The sequence below is a fragment of the Aythya marila genome, assembly GCF_965140915.1.
Source record: "Aythya marila genome assembly, chromosome: 19".
NCBI classification, from domain to species: Eukaryota; Metazoa; Chordata; class Aves; order Anseriformes; family Anatidae; genus Aythya; species Aythya marila.
This window is the reverse complement of record NC_139060.1, coordinates 289,531-301,632: the sequence shown is the minus strand read 5'-3', so window position 1 is coordinate 301,632 and position 12,102 is coordinate 289,531. Positions and strand designations below refer to the sequence as shown.

The window sequence follows — 12,102 nt, the reverse complement described above, 5'->3', positions numbered from 1 at the left end:
AAGACAGGACGTTTCAAAATGATCCAAACTGTGGCATCAGCATGGGGGCTGTTATGTTCAACAAAGGCTGCTCTGTAGGAAAATAATTTTTCCCTAGATTCCTCCCACATCTCTGGGTTTGCTGGAACAGCAAGGAATAATAGTGGGGATTTAAATTTGCCTTAATGTCTCTTGTCCAATTTCCCTGCCAGGCAGGTCTATGTTACTAGGAAAGCAATCTGCAGATACCAAAAACAATTATTGGGGTTAACTGTATATACTGATTCAAGTGAAATACTCTCACTCCTCCATGTGGAAATTTATATTCTGGCAACAAGAAGCTGGGGCCATTGCAGTTCCACTTTTACTATGTTTTCTTTATCAAAGTGATCTGAAGGGATTGTCATCAAACAGACCTCCTTAGAGTGGTAGGGTGAATAGGAGATTTTGAAAATTCTTGAAAAAGGCTTTTGTTTCTTTTTTTTTCCTCTCTCAGTGAATACTTTATTTTAGGGCCAGGCAAGTTCTTTTCACTAGTAGAGTTTTTTGTTTGTTTGTTTGTTTTTATTTGTATTTAACATAAATTAGTTATTCAGTTCTCCTTCCTCCAAGCTTCTGGAAAGCACCACCTGCCATTCAAAACAGTCCCAACCCTCCCTTTGTGCTGGCCCTCAGGTGCTGGCAGCTGGGAATGCAGTGACACTTGCACTGGCTCTCCTGTGGCGGCATCCAAATGCACCACTGCTCCTCTCTGGGAAGGGCACAGGGCATCTGATATCCCCCCGGAGGCAGGTAGCAGACCAGCATGTCCCACCAATCAACACTGCCTCCCCTGGGTGAAAAGGTCACAGCAGTCTCATCAGTAGTGTTAACAAGTTGATTTTGGTGGAGATGGTCATATTCTCATGCGACACTGACAGCACATGCATAGATGATGCTGTGTGACTGTGGCAGCAGATTAAGCACCATGCAGATTTCAGTGTGATATTGATGTTCACGTACATGTGTGAATCTTAACTCTGCTAAGACATGGTGCTTGCTGCCATATTAGGCTGTCTCCTGATCAAAGGTTCAGGGACATGCTGTGAGCCCCACTGCTTCCTTCTTGTGGGGGAGAACAAGGTCTGGGGGAACCAATGGTGTGTCTGTGGGCTGTATGTGCTATTACCTGCCACCCAGACCAGCTGGCCTCTATCATAGAATCACAGAATTCCTTGAGTTGGGAGGGACCTTTAAGATCATCTGGTTCCAACCCCCCTGCCATGGGCAGAGATGCTACCCACTAGAACAGGTTACCCAAGGCCCTATCCTGGCCTTGAACACCTCCAGGGATGGGGTATCCACAACTTCTCTGGGCAACCAGTTCCAGTGCCTCACTACCCATACAGTGAAGAATTTCTTCCTAATATCTAATCTAAATGTATCATCTTCTAGTTTAAGACAATTCCCCCTTGTCCTATCATTATCTACCTGAGTAAAGAGTCTCTCTCCGTCCTTTTTATAAGACCCCTTAAGTACTGAAAGTGACCACAATGAGGCCTCCCCTGTGCCTTATCTTCTTCAGACTGAACATCCCCAGCTCCCTCAGCCTTTCCTTTATAGGAGAGGTGCTCCGGCCTTCTAATCATCTTTGTGGCTCACCTCTGGACTCACTCTAACAGGTCCACAGCTTTCCTGTGTTTTCTCCCAGCACAAGATGTAGTACTCCAGGTGGGGCCTCATGAGGGCAGAGCAGAGGGGGACAATCACCTCCCTCGACCTGCTGGTCAAGCTGCTTTTGATGCAGCCCAGGACACAGTTGGCCTTCTGGGCTCCAAGCATGCACTGATGCATCATGTTAAGCCTTTCATCCACTAGAACCCCCAAGTCTCTCTCTACAGTGCTGCTCTCAATGAGTTCTTCTCCCAGTCTGTACTCATGTCTGGGATTGCCCTGTCCACGGTGCAGCAGCTTGCACTTGGACTTGTTGAACTTCATTAGGTTCACATGGACCCAATTCTCTAGCTCGTCCAGGTCCTTTTGGATGGCATTTCTTCCTTCTTTGGTATCAAGTGTACCACTCAGCTTGGTGTCATCTGCAAACTTGGTGAGGGTTCCATCTCAGTTCCATTGTCTATGTCATTTTTGAAAATATCAAAAAGCATCAGTCCCAGGACAGATCCCTGAGGGTCATTGCTCCTCACCGGCCTCCACTTGGACATTGAGCCATTGACCACCATTCTCTAGGTGCAATCATTGAGCCAATTCCTTATCCACTGAATGGTCTGCCCTTCAAACCCATACCTTTCCAATTTAGAGATTAGGATGTCATGTGGGACCATGCCAAAAGCCTTACAGAAGGCCAAGTAGGTGACATTGGTCAGACTTCACTTGTCGACTAATGCAGTTACTCCATCACAGAAGGCCACCAGATTGCTCAGGCATGATTTACTGTTGGTGAAGCCACGCTGGCTGTCTCAGTTCACCTCCTTGTCTTGCATGTGCCTTAACTTTGTCTCCAGGAGGATCCATTCCATGGTCTTGCCAGACACAGAGGTGAGTCTGTAGATACCTGGTTCCTCCTTTCTACCCTTTTTAAAAATGTGGGTGATGTTTCCCTTTTTCCAGTCACCAGGGACTTCACCTGACTGCCATGATGTTTCAAATATGATGGAGAGTGGCTTGGTGACTACATCAGCTAATTCCTTCAAGACCCTGGGATGCATGTCATCAGGCCCCATACACTTGCAGTTGTTAAGTTGCATCAGGCAGTTCGGAACTTGTTCTTTACTTACAGTGGGAGGGACTCTGCTCCCCCAGTCCCTGCCTAGAGGGTTCAGGGACACAAGAAATGTGGGAAGCCTGACCACCAGTGAAGACTGAAGCAAAGAAGTTGTTCAGTACCTCAGCCTTCTCCACATCTGTCTTCATTTGTCAGAGGCGGTACACTCTCCTTAGTCTTTCTTTTGAGGCCAATGTATCTGTGGAACCCCTTGTTATTCTTTGCATCCCTCACCAAATTTAGTTCTGTCAGTGCCTTGGCTTTCTTGATCCCATCCCTGCATATCTGGACAGTGTCTCTGTACTCTTTCCAGGGCACATGGCCCTGTTTCCACTGTCTGTGCATTTCCTTCTTTTGCCTAAGTTTTATCAGCTGGTCCTTGTTCAGCCATGCTGGTTTTCTACCTTCCCTGGTTGATTTATTACATATGGGGATAGAGAGCTCTTGCACTGTAAGATAAATATTCATAGAGTTGCCAGCTCTGATGGGATCCTCTGTCCCTAAGGACAGTGTCCCATGGGATCTCATCCACTAATTGTTTTAACAGCTGGAAGTTGGCTCCTCTGAAGTTCAGGGTCCTGAATTTGCTCTTAGCCAGGCCCATACCCCTTGAGATCACAAACTCAACCAGAGCATGGTCACTGCAACTCAGGCTTTCTCCAGTCTTAACCTCTTTAATGAGCTCTTCTGCATTGGTGAGCACCAGGTCCAGTAACACTTCTCTGGTTGGTTTGTCTAAAACCAGGACGAAGAAATTGTCCTCAACGTATTCCAGGAATCTCCTAGATTGCTTACTACCTGCTGTGTAGCTTTCCCAGCAAACATCCGGGTGGCTGAAATCCCCCAAGAGGATGAGAGCATGTGAGCATGATGCTTCTTGTAGCTGGAGCAAGAAGGTCTCAATGTGTTGTCTTACAGCGTCTATCAAGAAATAGTGCTACATCCAGAGTGGATTTCCAGAACAATACCCTGGAACTGTTAGCTGGCCCTCAGTTAAAGCCACACCAGGAGTTGTGCTAACAGCAGTCTAGATATCAAGTTCTGGTTCTCTCTGTTGTTAATTAACTAAGCACTATTTGTGCTTATCCCTTCTCTTAGCCCCAAAGCTAAGAGGTTGCAGGGAATCGCTCCCTGTATGGTACCAAGATGTCAACCCAGCAGTTCATCCATCCCTTGCAAACCTCTGGGCAGGAGCGTGAGGTGGCAGGAGGTGTGCAGTCTCAGGGCAGCAGCAAGCTTTCCTTGAGGGGAGGGTTGTCTGTGTTTGTGCATCCCAGTGCTGAGATGCCATCATTTCAATCTTCCTGCTTACTGGACCTCCTTGAGGACATGGTTTGTTTGCTTTGGAGGGGGGGAGGTACTTCCCATTAAGTTGCTTTTCTTTCCATCAGACTGTTTTTTCCCTTGGAGGCCCTGTGAGCAGGAAGTCTGGCCACTGGCTGGCAGCTCTCAGGCTGTCACAACGGCTGAGAGACAGTGGGTGAGGAGCTAAAACAAGCACCTGGGGGGCAGAGGAGTGTATCTTCTTAGTCTGTAACATGCCTAGGTCAGCAGAGCAAGAATTTGTATTTCCACTGGCTCCTACTATGGCTAGTTTGGGAACCAGGGCCTGAGCTGGCAGCTAAAATGTTCCTGCATGGTCTGTCACGTTCTTTTTTTTTTTTTAGAGGACACATTTGTGGATGCTTACCTATTGAAGCAAAGTCCTAAAAATTAGAATCTCTGTAAGAAGCTTTCCAGTAAGATACCCTATCCTAACCCACTGCTGTTATCACATGAAGTATTGTGAAGCAGAAGACTTCTCTCTTCTTTAGGGTTGCTGGAGCTTTTTTTGACAATGAATTTCCTGTTCCTTGTGCATGTTTGCATTTTGTTTGGCCCAGTCTTACCTACATCCTGCTTTCTCAGGTTGTCCTGTCTGGTATGTCATGGCTGTGTGCTGGGGTTTCTCCAAGCCTTTGCAGCAAGGGCTGCACCAAGTTCTGCAGGAAAAAAAACACAGGGTGGAATTCAAAAGTTGTATCTGAGAAAGCCTTTTCTGATAACTATGTGTTTGTAAGGGTCAGTGGTTAAGCACGTACCACGTGTGTGGAAGGACCTAGAGACTACACCCATTCACATACCAGACAGACAGTGAATACAACCACAGCAGGAAGAGATTTGTGTAAATGGGAGCAGCAGGGATCAGAGCTAGGAGTTTTTAAAACCCTAGGCCCATGTCCACATAGTAGTTCTGTTGAGTCCTCCACTGAGACATTGTAGGAAAACAGACTGTGAAGCAGAAGGTATGACAACTAGCAGGGCTTCTTCCTAACCTGGTTGTCTCATCCAGATGGGGTCCAGCTCCCCAACTCCAGCCACACAGAGGGAGGTAGCCATGTCCATCCAAACAGCTGTCTTCTGGTCTTGTTCTGCCCAGCTACAGAGACAGGCTGATGGCTGCAAGAGGATGTTTGTGACCAGGTTGCCCAACAGCGAGAGCAGTGGGGTTTTGAGGACAGGAGTTTAGGGCATTGTGTTGCCCTCTTTGTTGGCAGCCTGTGGCCCAACTGTGCATGGCAGAAGAAGCCACCTCATAAAATCACAGAATCATTTAGGTTGGAAAAGACCTCTGAGATCATCAAATCCAACCGTTAACCTGTCAGTGCCAAGTCTACCACTAAACCATGTCCCTAAGCATCCATATCTACACCTCACTGTGTGTCATCTGACACCTCATGACTGGCTCAGCCTTCTTTGCGTTTCTCTGTCTCAGCATTTCCTCACTGCTGGTTCAGTGTCTGATCAGGCAGCGCACTTGGGAGCTGGGGGAATCTGATCCCTGACAAGCATCACAGCTGGATGGCACAGGACCCACCCAGCTGCATGCTGTGCTGAAATTAACTCCACGAGTTTTCTGACGCAAGAGTGGATGTAATCCTTCTGAGTTTCTTAAATATGAAGTTCCCAGTACAAGCACCTCCGGTATCCCCATCAGATATATCTGAGCAGCCAAAGCACTTCAGTACGCACAAAGCACTGCAGAAGTGTATTCTAGGCCGGCGGGCGCCTGCAGAGCCCGGGCAACGCTGGCCTGAGGAGGGATGGGAAGGGCTGCTGGCCGAACGCAGCCAGCAGGGCAGAGGAAACGGGAAAAAAGCCGGAGAGTAAGCCCCGCCGGGGCGCAGGACGGGGCGTCGGGAACGAGAGTCGCCCGGGGCGGAGCGGCGGCGGGACAGGGGCAGGCCCGGCCCCGCTCCGCCCCGCCGCCGGGGGGCAGAGGCTGGGCGGCTGCGGCGGGATGGGGCCGCCCGAGGAGGTGCGGGCGCGGCTGGCGCGGGCCGGGCAGGACCACCTGCTGCGCTTCTGGGCCCAGCTGGGCCCGGCGCAGCGCGGGGCGCTGCTGGCGGCGCTTCCGCCCGGCTTGGGCGAGCACTGTCGGCTCGCGGCGGCCTCCGCCCGCCAGCCGGGGCCGCTGGAACTCCTGGACGGCCGGATGGAGCCGCTGCCCGCCGAGCTGCTGGGCGGCGCCCGCCGCAGCGGCCCCGCCGCGCTGGAGCGCTGGGAGGCGGAAGGTGAGCGGCGCGGGGCGGGGTCGCTGCTCCCTTGCCTCACCCCGAGCGCGGAGCTGGGCCCTCGCCGCCGGCCCGGCCGGCCCCGGCGGGACCCCTGCCGCCAGCCCGGCCGCGCAGGCCCCCGCCCTTTGCTGAGGGGACTCGACCCGGAGGCGCCTCCCGCTGCTGCGGGCCGGGCAGTGCCTCCCTCGGTGCAGCGCTGCGGCCGCCGCGATGCTGGCGGGAGGCTGGGGCGCAGCACGGGGGAGGACGGCAGAGCGTTTCTGCGGTTGCAGAGCCTGGAGTGACTGCAGTGAGCTGCTTGCTCGTCCCCGTGGAAAAACGTTCTCTCTAAAACCTCTACTTTTTCATTAGTTTGTGGAGTCCACAGATGCTGCTGAGGCTGGCAGGAAGCAAAGGTGTTTGAGGTCGGCTGTTTGGGGTGTCATAAGATTCATGAGCACACCACTTGCACAACTGAAGGCCAAAAATAGAGAGGGTTTTATCTTAAAACCAGAATGTGGTGTGGTGCCTGTGGAAATCTCCCAAACTGACTGGATCTAGCCGTGGGCTGTCACACTCCTTGTGTGAGGCTGGCTTGTCTTCCTGGTAATGTCAGGAAGGGCTGCATAACATGGCATGTTTGGGAGGACAGCTGCCTCCCTGTAGCACCCTGGAAATGGCTGATGGAGAGCTTAGGACTGTTGCCAGTGGGATCCCCAGGGCAGAGAGCAGTGTCCTGCAGCATCGTGGTTGGGGTGACATCCGGCAGCCTGGATGATGGCACTGCATTTTATACCAGCGGGTTGTTGCCATGGTGTGTGGTGTCAGCAGCAGGGGAAAGAAGAGTGGCAGCCAAGCATGATGTCGGGGCAGGTAGGGCAATGACCTCCATGACAGTGTGGGGACTCTGGTTTGGAGTTGAGACTACCTTGTTGGACCCAGTCCTGAACACAGGCAGTCAGATCCCTGGCAAAAGCTGTTGAGGCATTTGGGGCCTGCATGTTTAACTTTAATTTCTAGCTGTTCAACACAGCAGCAGTGGCTGGAGAGCCATGTGGTGGGCAAGACATGGAATAGCACTGCATCTCGTAGGAAGATGTGAAGTCCCTGGAGATAGGTGGGAGAAGAGTCTGTGTTGCAGCTTAATTGGGAAGTTGCACCCAGGCATGCGTGTGGTCTCATGGGCATCTTGCTGGCATGAAGTTGGTCTTGTGTTACAGCAGAGGCTGGGGCAGAGTGATCTTTAAACTGCGTCACTGTAGTACAGGAAGAAGATGAGATCTGAGCAGAGAAGTGGGTAGCAATAGGGGAAGCCCAAGAAAGGAAAATATCTGGTCAGACAAGGCAGGTGGATGGGGAAACACATTGGAAGAGTGCTCTTGGGGGGACAGCTCTGCTATCAAAGCATCCCCTGACTTCACACGCGTTGCAGTTCCTGCATCATCCCTCCATGGCTGATGAGCCTGAGGCAGGCCTTCACCCGCACAGCAGACTTCACATGGATGGCTAGGCTGATCCAGCTGGCCCGTGTGCATACCCAGCGAGCTGTTGGGGACTCTATATGGTGTCAAACCACCTTCCTCATTTTTTGGAGCCTGGTAGATACTGACAGCTTTCCTTGGTCACCTTGTGAGTGTTTGAAAGGTGGGGTTGATGGGAGAGGTGGTATTTAGACCTAGGCTGTGTGGAGTGGGGTGCTGTGCTCCCCAGTTCCCCATCATATGTGTATTACACAGAAACACTGTGCTTTTTTTCAAAGTGTGCGCTCTATTCTGTTTCTTTTCAAAGGTACGGTGGCCTCTCTCTGCTTCTTTATAAAATAAAACATCACTGTTAAATAAGCAAGTATATACAAAATTGAAAGAAAGCAAGAGAAAAAACAGCTGTGGCCAGAGTAAAATCCTAAAGTGTGGCAAATGTCTGCACAGTCTTGACCTAGATCTGCCAGTAAAGAGGTGAGGATGTGTGGGCAGAGGAGTAAAAATTTCCAAACAAAATCAAAACAGCAAGCATAGAAGTGACACAATTATAGAACAGAAGAGCTTTTCAGATGTGTCAGACTTCACAGATGGGGCTGAGTGGTGAAGGAGGGAGCATGAGGAAATGTCTGTCAGGGCATTTTTGCTGAAGATGCTCAGGGTGGCTTCTCCGCTTGTAGGTAGAGGATCATGGCCAGCCTGCCACTTGCTCTGGTCCTTGAACAGATTAACATTGGTGACATGGGACATGTGTGCCTGGTTCTGTCTCGTGGTGGTGAGGCTGTGGTGGCCTGCTGGCCTGAGCAGCTGGGTGTCTGGTTTAATGCAATGTGAGCATCATCCCTGCACTGCTGGAGTCTTGGCTGGTCTGGGTTCATCACCTTCCACAACGGCTTTCAGCAAACTTGTGCAGCAAACTGGGGCTAGGCCTAACCACAGCCCATTGTCTAGGGCTAGTTTCTGGTTAGTGAAGAGGTAGGTTCTCATGACAGTGGAGGCAAGTATTTGTGTCCAACCAGGCTTTCCAGCAATGTTGCTCACATCTCCCACCAAGCCTTTCTACTGACTTCAGTAAGGCTTTTGACACCGTTTCCCACAACATTCTCAAGAAACTGGCTGCTTGTGGCTTGGACTGGCATACGCTTCGTTGGGTTAAAAACTGGCTGGATAGCTGGGCCCAAAGAGTCGTGGTAAATGGAGTCAAATCCAGTTGGAGGCCGATCACTAGTGGCGTTCCCCAGGGCTTGGTACTGGGGCCAGTCCTCTTTAATATCTTTATTGATGATCTGGATGAATGGATCGAGTGCACCCTCAGTAAGTTTGCAGATGACACCAAGTTAGGTGCATGTGTCGATCTGCCCAAGGGTAGGAAGGCTCTGCAGGAGGATCTGGATAGGCTGGACCGATGGGCTGAGGTCAACTGTATGAAGTTCAACAAGGCCAAGTGCCGGGTCCTCCACCTGGGGTGCAATAACCCCAAGCAGAGCTACAGGCTGGGAGATGAGTGGTTGGAAAGCTGCCAGGCAGAGAAGGACCTGGGAGTGATGGTTGATAGTCAGCTGAATATGAGCCAGCAGTGTGCTCAGGTGGCCAAGAAGGCCAACAGCATCCTGGCTTGTATAAGAAGCAGTGTGGCCAGCAGGTCTAGGGAAGTGATTGTCCCCCTGTACTTGGCTCTGGTGAGGCCGCACCTTGAGTACTGTGTTCAGTTTTGGGCCCCTCACTACAAGAAGGACATCGAGGTGCTCGAGCGAGTCCAGAGAAGGGTGATGAAGCTGGTGAGGGGTCTGGAGAATAAGTCTTACGAGGAGCGTCTGAGGGAGCTGGGTTTGTTTAGCCTGGAGAAGAAGAGGCTCAGGGGCGACCTTATCACTCTTTACGATACATTAAAGGAGGCTGTAGTGAGGTGGGGGTTGGTCTGTTCTCCCATGTGCCTGGTGAGAGGACGAGGGGGAACAGGCTAAAGTTGCACCAGGGGAGCTTTAGGTTGGATATTAGGAAGAACTTCTTTACCGAGAAGGTTGTGAGGCATTGGAATGGGCTGCCTAGGGAAGTGGTGGAGTCACCATCCCTGGAGGTCTTTAAGAGACGTTTAGATGTAGAGCTTAGTGATACGGTTTAGTGGACGACTCGTTGGTGTTAGGACAGAAGTTGGACTGGGTGATCTTGGAGGTCTCTTCCAACCTAGAAATTCTGTGATTCTGTGATACTGCATAGAGCTTCAGTGAGCTGAGCAGAGTGGGAACAGCCACCCAGGAATGCCTGGTTGGATTTGGGAGTGGAGCTGCTAGGGTGGTGCTTGCTTCCTCAGGCTTGAGGATGTTGCTTTGAGGAGGAAATGCATGAATTTTAGGGTCAGATGATCTAGGTTAGGGCACAGTTAAACAACTTTAGTAAACTGGACAGCTAGGTCCTTTGTCTTCAGCTGCGATTCAGAGAGGTGCTGGTATGTCTGACTCGTGCCACAGTCAGCAGTAAACAAGGCAAACTCTGTGGGATTGACCTTGCTTCCTGTAAGCAGTTCTTGCCAGAGAAAGAATTCAGAAGGCCCTCTGTGACGGGAACAATGCAAACGTCACTTGACCCTGAAATCCAGATTGCCCTGATACCCATCTTGTGTAGAGACCACTTCTGATTTCTACCAGGAGAGGGGGATGCAGTTCTTAAATTTCACTTTACTTTGTTTTTATGATCCAGTTTAATGCTACAGGTGAGAATCAGCCCTCAGTTTTATTCCCTGGGAGTGAGACTTTGTAGTGCTGAACCCCAGCAGCATTGCAATGGGAGACTGGTGTGCAGAAGTTACCTCTCCCCAGGGAGCACTGATGACCCCCAATTCAGTGTTCCCTGGGGGAGCTAGTGGTATGGCACAGGATTTCCTGGGTTTGTGTATCCCTGGGAGGACTGAGGCTCCAAAGGGTTTTTTCTTTAAAGTGAACTGCTCCTGGTGTTGAGCTGGGACATGAGCAGAACATACTCTGGTTCTGATCAGGCCCTCATGCATGCCTTTCTAGACATCTCAGCTTGTTGCTGGATCTCCCAGAGGTTGCGTGTCTGTGATGTTACCATTTGCTTCAGGGGATTGCTATCACCCCTAAACTGAGCTCATCTGTGCTTTGTGAACGGGCATCTGAATTCCCAGAAGCTCCCATGTGCAGCAAGCTTGTCATCTTCAAATAAAGACTGAACAGCTGAAATTAATTTTTTGTCCTTTCCCCTTCCCACTTTTGTGATTAAAAAGTTTGTTAAAAGAGCCAAGCAACTCAGAAGTTATTCTTGGGAACATCCAAGATATTTTTAAACTGTTTAAAAAAAAAAAAAAGGATCTGTTACTATCTCTGAGATGATAAAACTTAGCTCAGACAGACTTGCTTCCTGGATCTTAAACACAAACATGAAGTTTGTTCTAGGCAGCCTTATGGATGATGATATAAGTCAAGTACAGACACTTTTAGATTTAGTAAATGTTTTATTAATAAAATTCTAGTCTAGGGCATGGGCCACGGTATAGCTGCCATTTCATGAGGCTCTGATGAGCTGCTCTGGTTATCTGACTACTCTGTAGATTTTTTTTTTCCTGATTTATTCTTTTCTTGCTGACTGTTGTTATAATCAGGCTGATGCATCTGTTCAGCAGGAGAATTCAATCTGTTCTTGCAAGATCAATCTGTTCTTCCTGCAAAATCTATTTTTGTTTTTGCTTTATATGCAAACTATGACTTACTGCAGATATCTGTCAGCCAGTGCATCTTCCTTTTTTTTTTGTTTGGTTCAGCTTCTGGTATTTCATGTGCTGCAGAAGATAAGCTGGACTTACTATTTATTTTTTTTTTTAAGTGTGATAAATATTTCCCTTTCCTGCAGGAATATGCAGCAAGATATGTCAGTTACTATGTTTTTGTTGTTGTTATTGTTATGAATGCTAGTATTTTTGCAGCTAGGTAGTGAGAGCAGAAGTACTTACTAAACTTTCGGGGGATATTTATTTTCATGGCAACCTAAAATCGGGAACTTGAAAAACTCTCCAGTAGTTATAGGGTTGCACTATAAATACTGTGAATGCCATAAATGATGGGAAGATCTGTCCCATCCTGACATGCTTGCCATCAGGGAGGGCTGTTCATACAGCCCTAGAAGCTGTTGGACCTCTTCTAGGAGTACAGTGACCCTGCTTCTGCTGGAAAGGAGGGCAGAATTTCTCATGGCAGTGGTAGGAGCAGTGATGGTTTCAGCAAGTCCTACAGTGTGCCCACCTGCTAGGAGTCCTGGGTTATCTGCCTAGTCAGTCTACTGGACTCTGGGAAGTGAAAAAGAAAATGGAACTGTTGATTTTATTAGTGGCATTGCT

At 49.6% G+C, this 12,102-nt stretch overlaps 1 protein-coding gene across 1 annotated transcript in view; it reads left to right on the top strand.

Moving 5' to 3' along the window:
* The first annotated feature begins 6,019 nt into the window (after positions 1-6,019).
* UAP1L1 (UDP-N-acetylglucosamine pyrophosphorylase 1 like 1) overlaps positions 6,020-12,102 on the top strand; it is a 30,347-nt gene continuing 24,264 nt past the window's right edge. The window contains exon 1 of the mRNA XM_082775600.1: positions 6,020-6,294. Coding sequence (XP_082631726.1) covers positions 6,021-6,294 — 274 coding nt within the window. The 5' untranslated portion in view covers position 6,020. The remainder of the gene's footprint in view (positions 6,295-12,102) is intronic.